Below are 24,080 nucleotides of genomic sequence, written 5' to 3'. Positions count from 1 at the left end.
AAAAAAAAAAAAAAAAAAGCAAAAAAAATTATTTGCTTTTTCCAGGCAGGGGAATGATGATGACGAATTTTTTCCATTAATGAAATGTATTAACAATGTATTTTCGTTTATATATAGGAATATAATGAGCTATCAACCAAAGCTCATGGATTCAGAGCTCTTTTTGGAATTGTTTCCCAGACGGTGTTGTTTGGCACTGATTCATTTCTACTATCACACAAATGCTGCTTGTGGCAAATGTCAGATTTTTTCAAGATGAGTTTCATTGAGTGAAACCAATTCATGATGTTTCCTAAAGGTGTGCTTTTGCCTTTCTGCTTGAATGGAAACATCATAGTTGCTTTTGGTCTCACCAAAATTCTATTCCCTTTCTCCACATGTGTGCTGATTTGTGTAACTCTTGGTTCACAAATTGTACTCTATCTAGAACATGGAGAATAGCACTAACTCTCAAAATTCAAAAAATTAAGATTTTTGAAATGTAGATAGCCCTTCCTTCACATGGTCATCTTGATGGTTCCTTAACCCATCACTGCAAACGGATGTGCTTGATTTCTCATGGGTCTCATTTTGGGCCATATTATCTTCACATCTGTTTGGTGGTGCTTACCTTGGAGTACTGGAAACTAAGAGAACAGGTGCAAAAGGAGCAGTCAAGGACATTGATCTTTGCCTGGGAAATCTGCCTGACTTTCTATCTCATCAGTGTGTGCGGTGCTTGAAAAGATTCTAAAATAAAATTGCCTTTAGTAACACAACCAAGACAAGACTGTGTTTTTCATTTGAGACCTTTTGTGGTAAAATCCTAGGGAAAAGAATAGTCAAACAGCACTTCCGGCTTTGCTGAGGAATTTGTGTTTCTGTTCAGGACTCTGTTCTAGAAAAAAAATAATACTAGGTTTTCTAGCCAACTTATATCAGTGACCATCCATGAGAGGAGATCATATTGCTAAATCAGGATCCTAGCATTCTTTTTGGAATACACCTGGTACCCTACCCATTGGATTCTTCTTCTTGTCTCAGAAGAAGTTCTGAACTCAGGAGAGAATATTCCAAAAATGTGGTATTTTCTGAATTTTCTAGTGCATAATACCAACACTCCTGATCACAATCCCAAGTCCCTGCCTGTTGGAATTCCTTAGAAATTTTATTTCTTCTCAAATTTCTTGGATTGGCCATTAAGATTACAGCACAGCCTGATCCAAAATAAGTTCAAGAAGTCTTCCTTACCTTTTCACTTTCCTTATTACAACTGAGCACACACTGGCTGTCCAGGTTGAAGCCATTGGTACATTCATACATGCCTTCAAACACAGGAGGGGGTGGCTCACACACCACAGGAATGCAGCTGCCTTGCTCCCAGATACCACCTTCCAGGCACTGTATCTTCAGGAACTTGCTGATAAAATATAAAACAAAATAGCTCATCAGAATCGCTAAAGAAGTCATGAAAGAAGACTTGATCCTCAGCAACATGGGATAAGAATTAGCAAATAGGCAGGGACAGATGGTTCCTGTGAGCCAAATGTCCCACTGTTCCAGGCTAATTTCTAAGTCATGGAACTAAAACTAGTAATGTTCATTTATTGCTCGAAGCAGTGGTAGATGTTGTGTAAAAATATTTGATCTTTTACTCTTAAGGGGGTTAGATAAATAGCGCAGCATCTAAATTGCAGTTTGGTTTTCTCTGAGACTTTCATCTTGGAAAATATTCACATCTAAGTACAATGAAATGTCAGGTAGGATGGGGTACAGAAAAGGTTATCACACATTCAGAAGACTGATCAGAAGTGATTTGAGGACCATCAATGTTGATATGGCAATATAACCGATGAAGTTGCTACTATTTATTGGTTCTTCAGAGAGAGAAGAAAATGAGGCAATATGAGTCTTCTTTTAAAATAGAGACTCTGAACCTAACTTTCGGATAATAACTTCTGAGATGACTGCTTCATTTGTTTACAAGTTAAAGGTATGAAAGAGTTCATAGCTTTCCCCAGTTTCTCAAAGTAGACATGACTCAATACTGGCCTGGAAGAATTGATCCTCCTTCTCAAGCACAGACGTGGTCTCCAACCACAGAAACAGCATTTCATGTCAACTGGAGTCAATGGAATTAGGGTCCTTGCTACTGAAAATTCCATTCCATTCCCCTTTTGACTCACTGCAGTTCGAAAGTGGTTTCCATGTTGCTGTTTTAACATGTCCACTTCTAATGCAAAACACTCCTGGTTACAGATAAGTTCGCAATTCTAAAATATAAATAACCCTTGACCATTGACTCTTTCAACCATGTGGTAGCTTTAAATTACCATTTTCTAGTCTAATTATGCCCCTTTGAAGGTTAAATATTCCCACCAACTTGTGCTTGTTGTCTTCTGACTGCTGTGCAGTTCCTCTTGTGGGCTTCCACAGCACTCTAACCTTATGCTAGTGAAACATTTACCACACTGTTTTATAAATGCACATGTGACTGTCTTTCCCATCAGACTGGAAGCTTCCAGAAGCCAGAGGCTATGTGGTAGTCTTGTTTTTAATTCATTCTCAGCAAACTGACACAAGAACAGAAAATCAAACACCACATGTTCTCACTCATAGGGGGGTGTTGAACAATGGTAACACATGGATACAGGGAGGGAAGCATCACACACTAAGGTCTGTGGGGGTGAAATAGGGGAGGGACAGCAGGAGGTGGGAAGTTGGGGAGGGATAACATGGAGAGAGATGCCAGATATAGGTGATGGGGAGGAAGGCAGCAAACCACAATGCCATGTGTGTACCTATGCAACAATCTTACAGGTTCTTCACATGTACCCCAAAACCTAAAATGCAATTAAAAAAAAGAAAAAAAAAAGGGCCGGGCGCGGTGGCTCAAGCCTGTAATCCCAGCACTTTGGGAGGTCGAGGCGGGTGGATCACGAGGTCAAGAGATTGAGACCATCCTGGTCAACATGGTGAAACCCCGTCTCTACTAAAAATACAAAAAATCAGCTGGGCATGGTGGCGCGTGCCTGTAATCCCAGCTACTCAGGAGGCTGAGACAGGAGAATTGCCTGGACCCAGGAGACAGAGGTTGCGGTGAGCCGAGATCGTGCCATTGCACTCCAGCCTGGGCAACAAGAGCGAAACTCCGTCTCAAAAAAAAAAAAGAACTAAAATAATATCTGGTTTATATTCAGCATTAAATAAATATCTTCTGAATGGAATCACTGAATTGAAACTAACACCATGTCAGGTACATTGCAAGGCACATTTGATAAGTACCAAGTTGAATCATTATAATACTAATAAAATCATGTTTTTATTTCCATTTTATAGAGACACACTGAAGTATGTTAAGCAATTTGTCCAAGATGTTACATCACAGAATTCATTTAACTTCAAATAATTTTACTAAAATATTTTAATCGTTTAACATATATGAAAAATATATATTTAGAAATAAGTGGATGTTTTATTATTAAATAATTATTTAGATTCATATTTTTATTCCTAAGACATTTTGCAATAGAAATCTGATTTTTGGCTGGGCACAGTGGCTCATTCCTGTAATCCCAGCACTTTGGGAGGCTGAGGCAGACAGATCACTTGAGGTCAGGAATTTGAAACCAGCCTGGGCAACATGGCAAAGCTCTCATATCTACAAAAAAATATAAAAATTTTCCAGATATGGTGGCATGCACCTGTAGTGCTAGCTACTGGGGAGGATGAGGTGAGAGGATGGCTTGAGCCTGGGAAGTCGAGGCTGCAGTGAGCCACGATCATGTCACTGCACTCTAGCCTGGGTGATAGAATGAGATCATGTCTCAAACAAATCTGATTTTTTGAACTGGAATTTTTTAGCATCATAGTCTGTGTGGACATGCATCTTCTAGCTATTAAAATAAATACCATTTTGAGCAATATTTCAAGTATTTGAAATATATATTTCAATACTATACCTATGTATATTATTTTTATTTACATATATTTTTATTTATTTATTTTTACTATTTTTATTTATTTATTTTTTTTTAGAGATGGAGTTTCACCATGTTGGCCAGGCTGATCTTGAACTCCTGACTTCATGTTATCCACACGCCTTGGCCTCCCAAAGTGCTGGGATATCAAGCACGAGCCACCACGCCTGGCTGTGAATACAGCTGGGTAACCACCAGGCAGATCAAGATGCAGAATATGTCCATTCCCTAAGAATTCCCCCTTGCATTCCTTCCCAGTTAAAATTCTCCCACCCTCACAGCATATAGTATTTTGCAATACCACACTCTTCTGACTTTCATCAGCATAGAGGAGTTTTGCCTGGTTTTGAATTTTATACAAATGAAATGTACTGCTTAGTAAATTGCTTCTTTCCCTCCAGAAAGATGACATTTAAAAATGTCTTTCCAAATCTATTTTCAATGAAGGGCTTGCAGCTCTTTTTTACTCTAACAAGGCTCCTTTTTGTCCCTCTCCTAGAATGGATATTTTACTCCTCCTTCACACTGCAGAGTTTATATCCTCCCAGGGACTCTCTTCTTTCTACCACCTCCCACAGATGAAATCCTTCCCCTACCTCTGCTGAACTGACATCCCCCAGCAGGAGAGAACAGGCAATACCACTGACAGCAGGGGAGAGGGACGACTGTAAAAACCTTGCATGTCAGCATGGTTATAAAGGAAAACCCTTGCTTGGCCAGGAAGATCATATTTTGACTTCATGTGGTATTTTTCTCTGAATTGGTTGGAATACTTCAACCATGGAAATAGTCTTCCCTTTCCTTGACCAGAGTTAAAGAGCCATTCAAGAATGCCAATTTCATATATTTCCTTGCCAGTTTAATAACCTCAGGGGTGAGAGCAGACAGATCGAACTTGGATGGGGAAGAAGAATTTAGCCTTCCATTGTGGTACTCGGACAATGCGACGGGCCCTGCGCTACAAACCACCAGCAATACAGTGAGGGGGATGGCTAGAAGGTGGCAAGAGAACAGTGCAGTTATATTCGACCCCCATGGAGAGGAGGCATGGCAGGCAGGAGCTGAAAGAGGGCAGCAGAGAGAGAGTACCGATTCCCTAGGAGGTTCTGTTTTCTTTCTGCAGGGGTTCCTTTGCCCCTCTCAGCTTTAGGATTCTCTTTCCTCATGGTTTCTTCTCCTTAGCTTTGCACTATCATCTCTCCATGGACCTCCCAGGGCTTCTGCATCTCTCTACATCAGACAACCAACAGTCTCTAAGCCCCACCCTCAGCCTTCTAGCAAAGCATTTGCTAGGTTAAGTTCCTCGGGGCCCAATCGTGAAGGCTGTCTCATTCTGCCTTGTGTTCATGTCGTGGATCCCAGCTATAGTGCAAGTCTTGAGATTTCATGGTATGGAACTTGGCACTTCAGTGCTATGAGCTGGTCCTGGCCATTTTGTTCCAAAAGAGACAGTGATTGTGCCAGGAATTTAGAGTGTTCTGGATTCTTCACAGTTCCAGGAAATTTGGTTTCCCCATAGGGCCCTTGAAGAAGACTGAAGTCTGAATCTTGCCAGCCATGCTGCTCATGTTTTTGTTACCTGGTGCTATGGACTAAATGTTTGTGGACCTCACAAACTCATATGGTGAAATCCTAATGCCCAATGCGATGGTATTTTGGGGGCGGGGTGTTTGGAAGGTAATTAAGTCACAAAGGTGGAGCCCTCCCAGTTCCCTTGTGAGAAGACATGTGAGAGCTTGCCTTCTCTGTGCTCTACCATGTGAGGACACAGCAAAAAGACAGTCATCTGCAAACCAGGACGGTACCCTCACCAGATAAGGGATCTGCGAGCACCTTGGGCTTCTCAAGCTCCAGACCTGTGAGATATAAATCTGTGTTGTTTAAGCCACCCATCAATGGTGTTCTGTTACTGACTGAGACACAGCAGTGGATGGACCGATCGCCAGTGCCTCTGCATTTCTTCTGGTTTGATGATGTTGAGGAGTGACCTTTGACATCTTTAAAATCATTAACGAGAAAACTGGTTTATTCACAATGATCCTTTGTGTACGGCTTATGCATCAGGAGCTAAATGACTCCTTGAAGACATGAAGTGAACAGATTGCATTTCAAAGAATGATGGCATTGGATACTAGACAAACAGACAGAACCTAACTAGGACAGAGATTCCAAGACATCTTTGATAGCCCATGCCATGTACCTTCCACGTAAAACATTATGCTGGCTGTCTATCAGCTAAAATATCTCATTTGTAGGCAGGAAATCACATTAGTAACCATGAAGTGATTTACCCAGTGTCACACAGAAATTCATAGATTTCAAAGTTTTCAAATCATAACATTCTGATTTCCATAACATAACATAATGATTTCCAAATTACATATGTAGACCAATCCCATCAGAATTATGTAGAAGCCACTTAAAAAATCTAGATTGCTAGGCTTACTGAATTAAACCTCCTGAGACTTGCCCAGGACTCTGTGTCTTTAAACTTGCCAGAAGTTTTTAGGTGCAGCCAGGCTGGCAAACTACTAAGATCCTTGCTACCTTCACATGCTGGTAAGGTATAGAAACCAGAGAGCAAAGATCAATCACCTCAAGCCCTATGACAGTCCCATCTGGTCTTTGCTAAGCATCAAGCCTTTTGGCTAGGGTTGTTAGTTGGGCGTTCTTGCTCTGTGATTTCTTTCTTACTCTGTAAATGGTATCCCAAGGAGTTGGGGTTAGAGGAAGGTTTGTATTTATCTTCCCTCTAACTTCTCCAGACAAATCAACACAATTTCCACGTTAGAAGGTGCTTTTTCCAATTTCCAGAACTTATGGTATCCACCTAGTGCTGAAAACCCAGCTGTGCTCTTTCTGCTTCTTAGGTCATTGACAGAAATAAAGATCTTGTAATCAAAACTTGGCTGAAAGTTTGATTGATGTTGCTTGAGACAAACATAGTCTACCCCATTCTTCTATCACCACTGTAGGGTTTTCAAGAGTAACATTGAAAAAATATGATTGGTTGAGTCCTAGAGAATTATCATGTCTTTGCCAATCAAGGGCATCTGGTGTCTCCAATGGGTACTCCCTCAAGAATAATAGCAATAACAGAAAACAATAACACGTAGACCACTTAAGTGCTAATTATTGTATAGAAAAATATACATCTATATTCTTTTGTCCTCAAACCCACTGTGTGATAGGAACTGTTATTGTCAGAGTTCTTGATTCTCTCGCTCCACATATTAGCCTCCTCAACCATCCACAGCTTGGTGAATGATACCATCATCTGCCCTGTTTCTCAAGATTGGAACTTAGACACCATCACTGATTCTACACTTCCTCTCAATCTCATCTTTTTACTCACCCCATCTGCTTTCTTCTAACCTGTCAACAAGTCCTGTTTCACCTGTCTCTATACGTCAGCATCTTCACAGCCACAAACATTATTAGCACAAGCAACCATTGCTCACTTCCTAGCTGGACACCCCACTTCTCCTCTGGGTCCCTTCCCATCCAGTCAGCAAACACCAGTCAGCGGGAACTTTCATAAAATAAATTTGCCTGTGTAGAACATTTTTGTTGTTTCTGTTTGGATGAAAAATGGTATCTAAACTTATTTCTTTAGCCTATGAGGTCTTGTGTGTTCTGACCCCATTTTCTCCAACCTCATTCAATGCCATGTTCACCTTCCTTAGTGTGCTTCACCCACACTGAACTTAGAATCCCAAGCATAACCCATGACCTTTCCAGGTACAAGAGTTGGTGTCATTCTCTACAGTTACAATGCTTTTCTCTTTTTATCTTCTCCTGACTGGCTCCTTCTTTCTTCCTAAGCATAATTCTCACCATCCCAGTGCATCCTTATTTTGCCCCTCTTTTTCTTTTTTAATCAAAGCATCTTTTTCCTTTCATAGGATGCATATCCTGAAGTATTTTGCATATTTGTTTTACTTGCTTATCATCAGCTCCCACCATAGAATATGAGCTTGGTGAAGGCAATGCATTACTTGCTATGATATTCCCATTGCACAGCACAATGCTTGGTACATAATTGCCATCAATAAATACTAGTTCAATGAATGTATAAATGTTTATTATATAGATGAGGTAAAATTTAGAAACATAAAATAACTCGCCTGGGGTTATCTAACCGGTTGATGGCAGAGCAGGGATTTGCACTATTATGAGTCTCATGCCAATGCCTATATTATAATATGGAAGCACTCGTGTTCCTACCAATGGAGCTACAGATAAATTACCTCTCCTCACTTACTGCATTTGTACTGAGGAGCCCCAAATCCCATCATTTAGAATATCCCTAAAAAGGACATGTAAGGGAAAGAGACAATTGCATGATTTCCATTATATGAATTAGAAAACTAAAGCATTAATTGGTTGTGTTTTGTCTGATACATGGTCAGTTTCTGAAGTGAAGTTAGAAAGTCTTTTCACTCGGAATACAGTTTAGCCTCTTACTACACACAGTGTTAACTAGAGCAGCAATATTAGAATCACCAGGGAGCTTGTTAGAAATAAATCTGAGGATCTACTTCAGACTGACTCAATCAGAATATGCATTTTAAAAAGACCTGGGCTTTCAGCACTAGGTGGATACCATAAGTTCTGGAAATTGGAAAAAGCACATGTCCTTTCAGTGGACTTCCCTCAGGCTCTCCCTCACAACAGNAGCAGCAATATTAGAATCACCAGGGAGCTTGTTAGAAATAAATCTGAGGATCTACTTCAGACTGACTCAATCAGAATATGCATTTTAAAAAGACCCCAAAATAATTCCTATGAATATCAAAGACTGAGAAGTAGTGATCTAGATCATTTTAAAAGACATGGTTCTCTACTTAGCCCCAGATAGAACCATCAGAGCATGTCCAAACCTCATGCCAGTTTTCCTCTAACAAATTGCAGGCCTGGTTTCCCAAGCCAATATGCTAAATAGGGAGCAAGTGAACTTCAGACCTGGTAAATCTATAGCCCATCAGAGCTATTGTGCACTCTCTAATACCAGGTCTTCTGATGTCATGTACATGCCCTTTCTACACAATAAGAAATAGCATCAGCAGGACCATCCGACAAGACATAGTGGCTTTGGCCTTCCATTCTTCTCTGACTCAGAAAAAAAAGTCTCCTACAAAGCTCTTCTCCCATGCAAAACAGAGCCTCTCTGAGAAAATGAGCCACCTGCTAACTCCTAAAAGTGTGTAGACTATTTTACTTCTATGTCCCACCCCTTACTTTTATCTCCGGACTTTATTCTCCTAAATCTTGTGTCTCCAGAATGGCAGGTACAATAATGCCTGGTCCCTAGGTCTGACACCTAAGCCCAGTGTCTCCATTTTCCATTGTGGATATCTTAATCTTCTACATCTTCTTTCCTGGTCTCTCTCACTTTAAATTCAACAGTCCCCACTTCATCTATTTTCATGAATTTCTTCCATTCCCCATGTAGCCAACAGGTTTTTCTACCAAATATGGCCAGGTTACACCCCAAATTCAAAACAACCTGAGGTTTCTCTATTTCATGTGATTTAAATTCAAATGTACACAATAGCTGTTAGCATTTTTTCACAAAATCCAAATATCAATTCTTATCAGCGCATGTTTGAGGAACTGGAAATTACACTGGAATTCGGGGGACTTGAAACATGAAAACATTTAATAGGAACCTTTTTTTCACTATCTTTTACCATTCAATTACTTGTTCATTTATACATTCACTCAACAAATATTTATTGAGAACCTAGAATATATCTATTTATTATATTAGGTCTTACAGTTGTAAAAACAAATACGAATATTATACTAGGGTTGGAATACTGACCTGAGAGAGCCACCAACACTGCCTGCAGACATGAAGAATAACAGCAAAGGAAGACTTTGAGTGGCTTCATCAGGTAGAGAAGCGGAGGAGGATATGCTGGGCAGAGGGAACAGTGCAGGTGAGAACCCAGAGATTTTCAAAAGTCTTAGCCAAAAGTATAAAAGGAGAAATGGAGGAAATATGCATATCCCCTCCACCTCTCCTTCCCTCTCTCTCTTTTCTACCTGTTGTGAGGGAGAGCCTGAGGGAAGTCCACTGAAAGGACATGTGCTTTTTCCAATTTCCAGAACTTATGGTATCCACCTAGTGCTGAAAGCCCGGGTCTTTTTAAAATGCATATTCTGATTGAGTCAGTCTGAAGTAGATCCTCAGATTTATTTCTAACAAGCTCCCTGGTGATTCTAATATTGCTGCTCTAGGTACCACACTGCGTGTAGTAAGAGGCTAAACTGTATTCTGAGTGAAAAGATTTTCTAACTTCACTTCAGGAACTGACCATGTATCAGACAAAAATTCTGGCAGAAAAGAGCAACACACTGTATACACTCAACACTCAACTTCAGAGGACAGGTGATCTCCTTTGTAAGAACTCCTTTTGTCATCTTCACAAAGTTTCCAGCACAATAGTTCCTCCATGTATTGTTATATCTCTGTTCCTGATCAGTCTGACTCACAGACAGGTGTGACTGAAAGTGCTCACAGATAAATACACACACTTACACCCTCACCTGGGAATTAACTTAATCAACCACTTCAGGTCACTGTTGCTCCTTGAGAAAGCAACGTTATTTGCATGTCCCTTATGCAGAAGCCACAGCAACAAGACCCGAATCTGCTAATGTGTTATCAGAACCTCTAAAAAGCTGTGGTATACCTAAGGACCTGGAATATACACAGGTGGATACTGCATTGGCCATACTCCTGACATCACATCCCTTGATGTGGCCTGGAAGGAAATGGGCTGATTAGCATTTTCCTTGCCCAGACTGAAAAGCGAGAATCAGAAGTCATGGTGGCCTCAGCAGGCCTCTAGTGGCTGCACTGAGAGATTCCCATCAGGAAGAGAAGTGGAGGAGGATATGGCAGAGTGTGGCAGAGTGGCTGGAAACAGGTGCTTTGGAATCAGGAGACTAATGTTAGAGCTCTAGCCTTGGCACTTAATAAGTCTCTAACTTTAAAAAAATTACCGAACCTCTGTTATCCTCAGCTATTCCTAGCTGGAAAATAGGAACAGTCATGCATTCTTCACAGGGTCAAGACTAGATTATGTGAAGTAGTGTATTCGAAGTATAGTACAACGAATGGCACATGACCACGATCAACAAGCAGCAATTACTAGCTATCCCTCATGATCAGAAGATCTGCCCAGCCACTTGCTTCTCTTTCTCTCTCTCTCTCTCTCTCTCTGTGTGTGTGTGTGTGTGTGTGTGTGTGTGCGTGCGTGTGTGATGTGTATGGAATGTTAACATTCTGCTCATTTTCTCCACCCTACTTAATTCTTCAGATTTCTGTCCCACCCAGAATCCCTCAGGAGACAGTTTATGAATCAGTTTGGCCTGGACTGACCCCATCACTAGAGAGCAAAAGCAAAACCACAACCAAAATATTCACTCAATGGACTGAAGAAAGGGTGAGACAGAGCCTGAGACACCGAAGGAATAGGACAAAGAAAGACCAGAAAGAGCAGTAGAGTGTGAAGTTATGGGTTGAATAAAGTCCTACTGGTTTATATATAACAATTAAGCTCTTACTCAGATTTTAAAAAATTTCCTCTGATTAATAGATAAATTCGCAGTCACTATAAAACAGAAAGTTTTACAATATGATGTTCTCTAGTTTGGGACTGAAGGTAACAGGGAAATTTACAAATTCAACAAGGGCTGAGTTTGGAGTGAGAGCATGCATGCCAGTTACCAGGCCCCTTGAAGCCTGCAGCCGGGATCTGGCCTGCACTCAGGTGTGTATGTGAGTGGCCAAGGCTTGGGGCAGAGGTTCAATCACTGTGAAGCCAAAAGAGACTATAACAAATTAGACTAAAGCTTACATTATCCTACAGTGGCAAGAGATTTGGGGATTCCAAGAATAAATTTTGAATGTATTTACTATAAACACTAATTATAAAGCCAGACGAGGTCTTAATGGAAAGAAAACAAATTTCTATTTCTGACAGATGCATGAGTGTACATAGATTAAAGTGTGTTCTTTCCTTGAGCAATCATAGATAGAACATGTGTATACACATGCATAGGTTTAGCTTGTATCACCTATGTATAGGCACAACATTATGACACAGAGCTTAACAATTAGGTAGATTACTTCTATAACTTTTTAAAAACTATGAATCCAGGATGCTTAATGAGTTTTAGCTTGCCTTAACTGCGCATTTTCAGTTTGTTAACCAAGTCTTTCTTTCTCCTCCTAGGATAGAAGAAAATGAGTTTGAATCTTCCAGAGTTTCATGCTATGGTTCAAAAAAGATCAAGAGCCTAAAAATCTGGGTCATGTCTCCAGGACATGGCCTTGCCCTTCTCCTTCCAGACTAGTCTGACTTTATTTGTTCATCCTAATTTTTAAATTATGTTCAGATCTATCTTGCTGATTATTTTGTTTCTTTTTCCCCTCTTTCCCCTATTTTCTTTTCATGATCTACTGGAAGCCACTGTAGTACTTGGTCACTTCTTGAGTTGTCAGCAGGATGATATGAAGCAGAAAGAGAGTGTACTAATTAGGGGGGAATAGTATACATCTTTTAATTTAATACACTTTCTATTTTGGTGTGTGTTTTCTTTTATATGCAAGGAAAATGCACTTTTTCCACTGGTCATTGAAAACCTGTACCTCTGACCTCGAACACCAATTCCAGTTTTCCTGGACTCTGTGCTGTTTTACTTGTTGTTGTTTAATTTGTTATGCTTTGTTTTGTTTTTAGCATAGGAACGAACCACAGATCAGAGACAATAGCCACTGATAAAAATGTAGCTGAGTATATTCCTTGTTAAAGAAGAAATTTCCCTCTTACACCAGAAAGATAGTCCAAACAGCAACAGTATTTTTAAGAGGCATTAGCCTGGTAGAAATTATGGTGATGAGGATGGTAATGATAAAGATGATGATGATAATAATAAACAGCAGCAGTGTTGATGAACCGAAGCTTAATATGACCAAAAATTCAGCTCAGTTCTTTGCATCTATTATCTCATTCACTCCTTACAAAAACCTGTATGTACACCTGTTATTTCCATCCTGTCCATTAGAATACTGATGTCCAGTACAGATCAGTAACTTGCTCAAGGTCAAAAAGCTGATAAATAGCAGAGCTGAGATTCAAATTTAGATCTCAAAAATGCCAGAGCCTGTATAATTAACTGCTAAATGAGGAGATGAATCTTGGACTAAGAAAACCCTTCTTAGCCATTTGATTAAATTACCTGCTTTAGAAATGTTAGGGGTGTGTTTAATTCTAAAACTTAATTCTAGAAATTCTAAAAAAGTTTTCCCAATATTTTATCTTCAAGGGAGAACTAGATCCAGTCTTCATGGATGTGAATGGGTAACAATGGACCAAAACCTATCAAGAAGGAAAGAGCAAAACCTTGGCTGTTCATGCACACCAAACGTTCTCCAAGTATTACTCTAACAGTGCCCTAAGGATTGTCTGCTAAGTCCATGCCTGTGTAGCATTTGTGTTTTAATATATCACTGCTTCTTTCTGATGGTAATACATTTGTTATGTATCTACCACTTCTTGCAATGATGTTTTACCAAAGTGTTGGCTCTTTTTGTTGGTCCTGTTGCAATAGAAAATAAAACAGAAACTTTTAGAGCTAGAAATCACTCAATTATTTCCCTTTATCTTACAAATGTGGAAAAAGGCTTAGAGAAATGAAGTGATTTACTCAAACCAAAAGCTTTACTAGCCAATAGCACAATTCTTGGAGTAAGAATGGTTTTCATCCTAATTTTACCATTTACTGGCTAAGTGATCATGAAAAGGCTACTTAACCAAACTGAGTCTCAGTATCCTCTCCTGTAATAGGGGATAATAATAATATACTAAAATATTATAATTACTATATCAAATTATATACTATTATATAATAATATATTCTACTATGCTATTATTTTGTTTATGATAAAATATATTACTGTTATGAGAAATTATGGGGTGTTGTGTACAAAATACTTAGCATATATAGCACACAATGACAAATCATCACTATAGTCATCCTCATCAACCCAAAAGAACAGAGCCCAGGCTTTAAGCTTTTTTCTTTCTTTTTTTGTTTTTGAGATGGAGTCTCTCCCTGTTGCCCAGGCTGGAATGCAATGGCATGAGCTTGGCTCACTGCAACCTCTGCCTCCCAGGTTCAAGCAATTCTCCTGCCTCAGCCTCCAAGTAGCTGGGATTACAGGCACCAGCCACCAGCCACCATGCCCAGAAAATTGGCTTTAAGCTTTTTAACACTCTGCAGCACCAATTTTTCTACATGTGTAGAAATGCGCCAAATATACACGCCCAGCTCCAGCCCATCTCAAACTCTCGCCCAATTTAGATCAGACACAGCTCCACTGAAGGCATTCACCAACCAAACATCTGTTAAACAACAAATAGTCACAATGTAAGGCATATTTATTTCAGCCTTGACATTCATTTGTGTTTACAGAACTTAAACAGATTTATGTACTTTGGAAAAGTTGATGCTGTGGGCAACCCTCAGAAAGGATGGATGTTTACAATTACCCTCAAGAAGATCTGACACTACAGCACCTCACAGATGGCATCTTTATGAATGACTTATAGAAACAGAGACTGTCTAAGCTAAAGTTGGAAGGTTTGAATCATTTAGAAGTTAAATTAATTATGGGCTCTAATGATGTTAACCTAACCTTCACACACAAAGATAACACATAATGAGAAAAAGGCAGCCATGGAAGTGAAAGATAAGGGAGAACATAATATGGTCTTATTGATAAAATATAATTCGAACACGCTTACTTTAGCTTCCCAGGAAATCAGGTTAATGAAACAGCAAAGAAGTGATTAATCATGATATGTATGTGGAAGTAAATTGCATGGGAGAAAAAAGAAAGGGTCTTGAAAGAGAGCTTGTGTGTGTTATACAATGTGAGAAGTAAAGAACTCCTGAAACTACATGTTCTTTACAACCTCTTAGGAGTTACAATTCTGCTTATATTTTCTCTCTTACACTCAAAAAAAAAAAAAAAGTCTCAAGGAGACATGCTAAAATCTACCACGCAAAAGTGCTGCTACAAAAATTTTAAAAAGAGAAAAATATTATCCTGGATCTTTCAGGAAAGTCAAAATTTCATATCTGATGTTATTCTAACAGGAACAGAGGTTTGATTAGACCAGTGCTTCTTGACCTTAGCTGCACATTGTAGTGACTTGGGAAGTTTTGGAAAATGCTGATGTCTGGGCCCCACCCCCAGAGATTCTGATGTAATTGGTTTGGGGTGTGAACTGGACATTAGGATTTTTTAAAATCTCCCTGGGTGATTCTCATGAGCAGCCAAGTATTGAGAAGCATTGTTCTGGTGAGCTTGTTGAGAGGTAATCCTTTTTCTGTTGCCATTAACTTGCATGGAATGGTATTAATCAGGCATAAATGTTGAATAAATAAAATTGTAACTGTCTTTGAAGAATGACCATTCTATGTTGTTGAAATAATTGCTAGAATATATATATATATACATATATATATATATATACACACATATATATATATATATATATATACATTGAAATGAAACATTATATATACATAGGTTAGTTTTCATTCACTTTAATGCATTTGAAATAGAGACCTCTATCACCTCATAAGAAAAATGTCTTCTTTCCTTCACTATTTTTAGCATCAATTTTGACATCAAAATTCGATCACAGGTTTGCTTATAAATGCAATGCTTTCACCCATTCAGAAAGTACTGAATACCTGCCAGTAAATAACTAGTCATTGAGCACATGATGCTAAACAAAATATTCAGTCTATTAGCGAATATAGACGAGAAACCAGATCATTTGTAATCAGTGAGATAAATGATATCATTAGAGAAGTTTGGTGTGCAATGGCAGCCTATGAGAGGAGCCCTACAGTCTGGGGAGATCTGGTAGGTTTCCTGGACAACACCACATCCATGCTAAAAATAAGACAGTAGGAGTTAGACAAGCAAAAGGTCACTGTCAAGGAGAGCTTTGTGAAGACGGAATTCCACGTCCAAAGGCCCCGACTGCCATGGCTTCCATGAAGATATAAAAGAAGTTCAGTAGCATTTGAGCCTATGCTACAGAAGGGTGTGTAAGAGCTGAAGGGAAGTGGTCTCCCAGGAAGACAATAAGCAATGAGGCTGGAGAAGTAAGCAAGGCACAGCTAGGTTGTGCAGACATTGAAACTATCTTAATATTCAGCTTTTCCCCCTAATAAAGCAGCAGGAAAGCTGGTCATTCATTTTTATGTGAGGAAATATGTAATTGGATTTGAGTTTTTTGAAGATGATTTTTGCTAAAAAATGGTGAATGTGTTGAAGGGAAAAAGACTGGAGACAGAAGATCAGTCTTCTGTGGAAAATGGTAATAGTCTATTACAGAGATGCAGCAGCAGGGATGGAGAGAAATGAGCATATCTGAGTCAGTAAGATATGATACCCAGAGTTGATAAGCTGATTTGAGAGACGGTGAAGGACACTGAAGAGTCTCAGGTGATGTGCAGGCACCCGGTTCAACCAGCTTCATGCAACACAGAAAGATATGCATATTTGAAAGGAATTATAATAGGCTCCATTTTGCATACTTAAGAGTTTGAGATATAGATGGTATATCCAAGCAGCAATATCCATAGGCAGTTGGTCTTAAGTGCCTTATGGCCCTTAAGGGAAGATACTGTAGTGGCAGGTATGAATTTAGGAATCGCCAGCATGCAGATGGTAACTGAGGCTACAGAGTGAGTGAGCTTCGTGTCTGACAAGTTGGAAGAGAGATCTCAGAGAAACATTAACTTTGACGAAATTGGCAGAGGAAAAAAAGCTAGAAAAAGGAAATCGAGGATAGACAGGAAGAAGGAACATCAAGGAGCAAAATCATCAAGGAAGAGAATCAGGGAAGAAGAGTTTCAAGAAGGAGGGTGTGACCAACAACGTTGTAACAAAGATCCTGACTCCATTTCTGAGGTTGGACTGCCCAGGTTTTATTCATGTGTCTGTCTTTATTCCCAACCCAGAGACAGCATAGAGCATGCAGGGGATGAATATGCCATCCCTGCCATCCCTGGGTAGAATGAGACAATGCTGGAAGAGGGGTCTCAGAGGAAGTCAAATCCTTTTGTCTTGAAACTATGGACTTGAGAAGAAACAGGAAAGGAATGTATTTGGCTGGCATTTTAGTAATTGTTTCCTTCTTTTTTTAAAAAAAAAAAAGAACAAAAGTAATACCTTGCGTAGCATATGTATTGAACTTCAAAGTGTGTAAAATGCTTTCATGACACTACCCGACATTCAGCCTGAAAACAACATGTTGGATAGAAATAATTACTACTTCCAATATTATAGATGCAAAAACTAAGTTTCATTGATACTGAGTATTTTGCTCAGGGTTGTATAAACAAATTGCAAATATAACCTTCAATTTTTTTTTTTACTACACTGTACAGTAGCATAAAATTAGCATGTGACCATTTTCTCTGGATTGATTTCCCTTCTGCTTTTCTCAATCCCTTCTCTTTGTGCTTGCAAGTCCTAGAAAGAAGCTGAGGGCCCCATTTATACAATACTGGGATTTTTCCACATGCAAGGAACAAGGCTGACATAGTTCACTGAGTAAACATGAGCCTCAAGTGGCAGTGATTTATGCCAGACTTGCAAACTTCTGATTACCAATCCACCACCTGCTATGTAAACAGGTGTAAACTAAGATTTAATCGGCTTACACAATGCGGCAGATAATTTAATCTTTCCTCAGCATGGTGATTTTGAATGTCAATGTTTAAGCACAAACTGATGCTGACATTGTGATGCAAGCATCCATTTTCTCAGTCAGAAAAGCTGTGTCCAAAAATGGCCCTCAAATGGCCCTCAAACCCAGAACTCCACCCAGAGTTCTGGGCACAGGCCTCATTTTTCCCAACATAAAGCTAAGACATAGCCCAGAAAACTGGTGATGATCTTGCTGTCTTTAATTCTTCCTGGTCCTGAGACATTTCTCTGGCCCCCCTGGTCATTTATTCTTCATGATACTTATTCTGCAGATATCTGAGGTGGCAGCTGATGTGTGAAAAGGGAGGTAAGATAAGAGAGAAAAAAAACAAGAAAACAGCAGCCTCCAGGCTAATTGTAATAACATTTTTACTTGAGTATTACCTGGATACTCACTGCCTGTCAATGCGTGTCTATGCAAATTGCCTCTAGGTGCTATGAAAATCACATGCAAATGTGCTCTTGGTTGTCAAAAACTGTTTACTATACCTGCTAGAGCCCACTGAACTAGAAAGTGTAGCCTCCTGTGAATTTTTCATCAGTATTGTTTTTGTTCTAATCAGTCTGACCCTTTCCTCTGGTGGAGAGGGCAGGGTATAGGCTTGCTCTTCTCCTCCCACATATGAGCCTGGGCCTTTTCTAGAGTGGAAGGCCCTGGGGGAGGCCATTGCTCTATTGGCCAAACATTAACATGGGTGGGAGATCAACTAGAGAAAGGGTAAGTGTGAGCCAGATAGTCAGTTTCATAGTTTGTTTTCTCTCCTTAGAACATCCTAGCTTACAAGCAAAGGCTGCATGTCCAGGCATCACTGGCAATACCATGGCTGGGATTTTGTTAGTTCAAAAACAAAATCTTAAAATAATATGCGTCGACAGGCTTTGAACTAAGTGCTAGGTAAGAAACAAATTTGGTTTTCTCCTGTACCTACATAATTTATGGTAGAGAAAGAATAGCTACTATTTCCTAAATGCAAGGAATTTATTTTTCTGAAAGATTTTTTTTCACTCAGAAAAAGTTTCTTTTTCTGAAACCATTTATTGAGTAATTGGCACAAGTGAGGCACTGGGCTGGATATTGAGTTAACCTTGAGTTGGATATTGAGTTGAAGGCTGAATTATCCTTCAACTCAACACTGATGCAAGCATTATCCTAAACTTAAAAGGATAAAAAGGAGACCTAGAGGGAAAGAAGAAACCAAGACCCAAAGAGTTAAATAACTTTCCTGAGGTAACTCAGCTGATAAAGGGGGGATGAGGATTTGAACCCCAAGATGACTCTCTTGGAAGCCCTTCCTCTTAAATTACATTATAAAGCTTTTGTTCTTTCAGATCCCCATGACATTGGGAAAAAAGTGTTTCTGGCCATGGGTCTAGGAGTGCACATACATAAAAATCAGAAAGGAGAAAGCGGGAAGATATAATAACAATATTAATAGTCAAATGAGTTGTTTCCTATTTTAAAAATAAATTTAATAAATTTTATGTTTTATTCAAATAATTCATTTACTTCCTATATCAGCCCTAACTGGTAAGTACAATTATCATCATCCCCTTTTTACAGAAAATAACATTGAGGCAGAGAAAGGAATCTTCCCAATATCCACAGCTCCTAAGTGTCTGCACTGGGGACCAGGCCAGGCCTGCAACTGTAAATTGGACTGACAAGCATATGCCAGCACAGAGTTGGACTCAGGTGACATGTATAATGCTTGGGACACTGCTAACTCTTACTTTCAAGGAAAGCAATCATTAGGGCAGAAATTATTTTAAAAAGTATGCATGTGAGACTGTGGGATCTTCTATGAGAGAGAATACGTTTGCAGAAAGCACACCGGGTCACCTGCCTGTCATGGCTGGAGAATATATCCCTGTAGGTAAAGTGAGATGATACAGAAAAACAAACATAACGAGCAGTGAGGTAGGTAGAACTGCAAAGACCAGGAACAATTCAACTTACTTCCTGACTTTACCGTCCGCACTCTCCACCACATAGTACCCTGGTTTGCACTCATATTTGCAGACAGTGCCTACGTCATGGTTGGGCTGGAGGCAGTGAGGCAGGAGCAAGTTGGCATTCGGAATAACAGGGGGAGCATCACACTCCAACTTGCAGTAGACTTCAGGGAGAGACCAGAGACCATCTTCAAGACATGTCAGCCATGGGCTCAGTCCTGAATCCAGGAAAGAGAAGCAGAGATGCTCAGAACAGAGACCCCAGAAAGATAATAATAGCAGATTAAATGAAAACCTCTCAACATACTGGTGTCTTTCAAAAGTCACATTATTCTTTCTTGAACAGCACCTCAAAAATCCCATGTCACATGTTTGTCCTGCATCTTTTTACTTATGGCGTATCCAGTGTGATGCTCTTATATAAAACAGAGGTCAGATAAATCTTTCTTGACCCAGATGAAAGAATGGCCACCAACTAAATCATTACTTCTTTTCCTACCTACAAACAATAAAAAAGTATCATGGAAAGCATTACAATAATAATAGATGACACTTTTATAGTGCTTATTATATGGTAGGCACTGTTCTAAGCATTTTACATGTATTAGCTTGTGTAAACTTCAAACCTCAAACAACCCTATGAAACAGATCCTATTATTATCCCCCATTATGCAGATGAGGAAACTGGGGATTGGTAACTTGCCCAAGGTAGTAAGGGGCAGAATCAGGGTTTGAACAGAGGTAGTTTGGATGCAGAGTTCTGTGTTTAAACACTACATCATATGCCTCAGTACAATGCATGGTTTCTCCAAATGCAATTCATGAACTACTCACCATAGCATTATTATCTCACCCCAGACTCACTAAGCAAGAATCTCTTGGAGAAAGGTTCAGGAATCTGCAATTATAGCAACCTTCCTGAGTCACTGTTAGGCACACCAATTCTAAGAAGCCATCAGTTAGAGCAGGCTACATCCCATCTTCATCTCTACCCAGCAGCACTAAAGCCAGGGACAAATTCACAAATTACTCTGAAGATGGTTGTAAATATTAAATTTTAAAATGTGTACAATAAAATGTAGCTTGATTATGAATATTATCAAGACAACCATTCTAGTAGGCTTGCCTCTGGGCTATACAATGCCAAATACAAATAGAGGAAAGTCTCAGATTCTTTCATTCATGAGAATCTGAGCCAGTGCATCCTTTCAAGTAGTTGGGGCCAAAGAATGGTGTTGCCCTTTGGCACTTTGCTGGAGTTATCAGAAGATGTTAACCCAGTGGAGCAAATGGGAAAGGCATCAGGGTAAAGAAAAGAACCCTAACATACCCTCAAGAGCGAGGGACTAAAGAGAACTTGCATACAGTTCCTGGTTGGCCAGAAAATACCTTGCAGCTTGGCTGGTGGGAGACAAGAGATTGAGCAGCGTTTCAGAAAGCTGGTTCCCTCTGAGCAGGAGAAGTTTGCATGGTTCACCAAAGACGGGTCAGGAACACCACAGTCCACAGGAAGGCAGCTCACATTCTGCTCCCAGTGCCCAGAAGAACATGTGAGCAGAACTTCCTTCTAGAAACAGAGAATTGCTTCTGTCAAAGTCACATTTTTAAAAGGCTTATCAGAGTAGTTTCCAGGCTTTAGAAGAGTCTTGGTAATTATCTGTCCAAACTTTTAAAACAGGACAATTTTTTTGCCTTTCTCCCTCTTTAGGCCTCATTGTTTTAACATACATTCTTACAATACTCAGTATGATGCTGATAAAAGAAGCCTACTAGTGTCAGAGAAACATTAAATGGCAAGCTGCTTTCCAGTTGCTTCTCCAGACCTATTCTCTTCCCTTTTCCACCCTGCTCTGGGCCAGGGAAACTGACCCCAGTGGGTTTCATGCCTCTGACTTGTGCTTGCATTCAGATTCAGGACCTGGTGTCAGGAGCCTAGAGAGGGAGAGGAGAAGAGGGGTGCCAGGGTGCTGATTCTCCCCACTTTCTTTCAAGGGTCACTGCGGGTTGGCTGTATCTTCTGGAAGCCTGCTCCACAGTTTTGGCTCCTTCTTCCTGTGATTCTACACTCCTACAGTAAACCTTTCAGGCCTAGGGGTGATAACTGAGCCTCTTTACTGGGGACACTACACCATCTCCCTGTGATTTTCCCATTTCCTGCCTGCACATTTATGAGTGGTCCCTTGATTAAATTCTCTCAAATTGCCCACTTTCGAGTATGTCATCTGTCTCCTGCTGGCACTCTTATTAATAAGCCAGCTGATAATGCTGCTGAAAACAATTAACTCCACTGAGAATAGTGCTGGGAGTTAATGCATACAAGGAATCTTCCAGACCTTGTGGTTAAATGTGAGAGACTCTAGCCATTTCCTACGGCCTGTCATTTCAGTAGGGTAGTCCTAGAGCACCCTGCTACTAATTCAATGAAGAGACATTTATTGAGCACCTAGAAGGGCCAGGTCCTGTCCTAAACAAGACACTCTCCAGGAGCTAAAAAAACTATCAGGCAAGCAAACCGCATGTTAAAACAATGGTTCAAAAACATGTGAAGGAAGGAGAATAGAAAGGAGAAAAGGAGGGAGGAAGGCAGAAAAGAAAGTAAAGAAGGAATATGTTAGAGCTACATTTTTGTTTGTTATGTCCTATCCCCTTCTGTAATGATTGGAAAGAATGCAATATAAAGACTGCAAACCATAAAACAGAAGTAGAAAACTGAAATCAAGAAGAAAAAACATAAATATGCAATAATAAAGCTATATCGTATCATGCACGCTCCTGTATGATGGTACAACAGCATTTTGGGAGCTGGAGGAGGAACTGCCACCCTTGGTCAGGGAGGAGAGCATGTAGGAGAAGTTTCAGAGGAGGTAATACAGAATTGGCCTTTGAAAAATGATCAGGACTTCCCAGCAGTACAGGGGGAGGTAGAAGGAGGCGTCTAGGGTAGGGCAATGTAACAAGCCAGTAGCTGGAGACCTAGAAACTTATGGCTTGTTTGCAAAACATGCAGCCAACATTCTAGCTACTGGATTATTAAAGGTCTAAGACAGAGAGGGGAGTTTCTATGGCTGGGCCAGCCATCCTGCCAGGAAACCACAGTGGCACCAAAGCCAAAGGTAAAATGACTGCTGAAGGCACTTGTCACCCCAACGCCAACTCTTGGCTACCTGCTCCTCCCTGCCTCCCAGTGTTTCCCTATTGCTTGCCAGGAGGACCCAATTCAAAGCCAGACACATTTTTCTGTTTAGTTTCAGTTCTTGTGTCGACAAAAAGCAAATATCCCCACTGTCTTGTGATGACAAGCAGGATTGTATAATTTCCTTCATGGGGCCAGCCTCAGGTGACAGCACGTTTGGTCAGCTGAACAGTGCTGTTGCTTACTGAGCCATGTGATTGTCAAAGGCGGCACTCCCACCCTCATTCAGTCCAGATGCTGCCCCTCACATGTGTAACCTAGCTGGCAAGTCTGGCTCTAACCACAACTAGCCACTATCACTTAAAGAATGCCTCTCGAGGCCAGGCGCGGTGGCTCACGCCTGTAATCCCAACACTTTAGGAGGCCGAGGGGGGCAGAACCAAGGTCAGGAGATTGAGACCATCCTGGCCAACACGGTGAAACCCCATCTCTACTTTTTGTATTTTTATACAAAAAGTTAGCCAGGCACGGTGGCATGTGCCCGTAGTCCTAGCTACTCAGGAGGCTGAGGCAGGAGAATCACTTGAACCTGGGACGCAGAGGTTGTAGTGAGCTGAGATCACGCCACTGCACTCTAGCCTGGGCGACAGAGCGAGAGGTTATCAAAAAAAAAAAAAAAAAAAAAAAAAAAAAAAAAAGAATGCCTCTCACACTTTTTGTATATTGCCTGGTGCTTCTCCTGTCTCTGTTAGGTATTGTCCATTTTGTACTGAATTTGCTTCTAATTTTAATGAAGTACATATGTTGTCTTTTCTTCTCTCCCCTTCTCCACCTATCATGAGTGGATTCAGTTCCTGCATTTTTTTCCATTCTTTTTATTTCTTTTCTGGAGTGGACATTCCTTTGAGCCGAGATGGGTGAAGAACAGGTAATAAAGGCTCTGCCTTCCTGACTAAAGCATCACAGACCAAGAAGTTGGTGCCTCAAGTTATATTAAAGTCATTTTTCTGTAGGCAGAACCTAAACCGGCTGAAGCCAAAGAGCATACGTATAAATCCTGACAGCTCTAAGCAAGTGAAATTCTCCCACAGGTTTCCAACCTGTTAAGCAATCAATTGGCACAAAAGTAAAAAAACAAATCAACTCTTGTAAATGACTGATGTCTAGCTAACAGTTGTGTGTCCACTCTTTCCTTATGAGACCATATCTTTCTGTTTTTTTT

At 40.2% G+C, this 24,080-nt stretch overlaps 1 protein-coding gene and 1 long non-coding RNA gene across 3 annotated transcripts in view; one reads left to right on the top strand and one right to left on the bottom strand.

Annotated features, from left to right (window-relative positions):
* The window catches only part of PAPPA2 (pappalysin 2), a 288,728-nt gene that overhangs the window by 65,402 nt on the left and 199,246 nt on the right, over positions 1–24,080 (bottom strand). For both annotated transcript variants that reach the window (XM_017508836.2, XM_037731478.1), the window contains 3 exons: positions 21,115–21,292; positions 19,730–19,943; positions 1,231–1,399 (listed from right to left, as the gene is read on the bottom strand). In XM_017508836.2, the coding sequence (XP_017364325.1) occupies positions 1,231–1,399; positions 19,730–19,943; positions 21,115–21,292 (561 nt within the window). The remainder of the gene's footprint in view (positions 1–1,230; positions 1,400–19,729; positions 19,944–21,114; positions 21,293–24,080) is intronic.
* LOC108289409 lies at positions 11,138–13,532 on the top strand. The gene is made up of 3 exons (XR_001819149.2): positions 11,138–11,477; positions 12,209–12,284; positions 13,302–13,532. It is a non-coding gene; the product is annotated as an uncharacterized LOC108289409 (long non-coding RNA).

Source organism: Cebus imitator, unplaced genomic scaffold (genome assembly GCF_001604975.1).
Source record: "Cebus imitator isolate Cc_AM_T3 unplaced genomic scaffold, Cebus_imitator-1.0 Scaffold402, whole genome shotgun sequence".
Lineage (NCBI taxonomy): Eukaryota > Metazoa > Chordata > Mammalia > Primates > Cebidae > Cebus > Cebus imitator.
The sequence above is the reverse complement of the archived record's forward strand: the minus strand, read 5'-3'. Positions and strand labels throughout refer to the sequence as shown.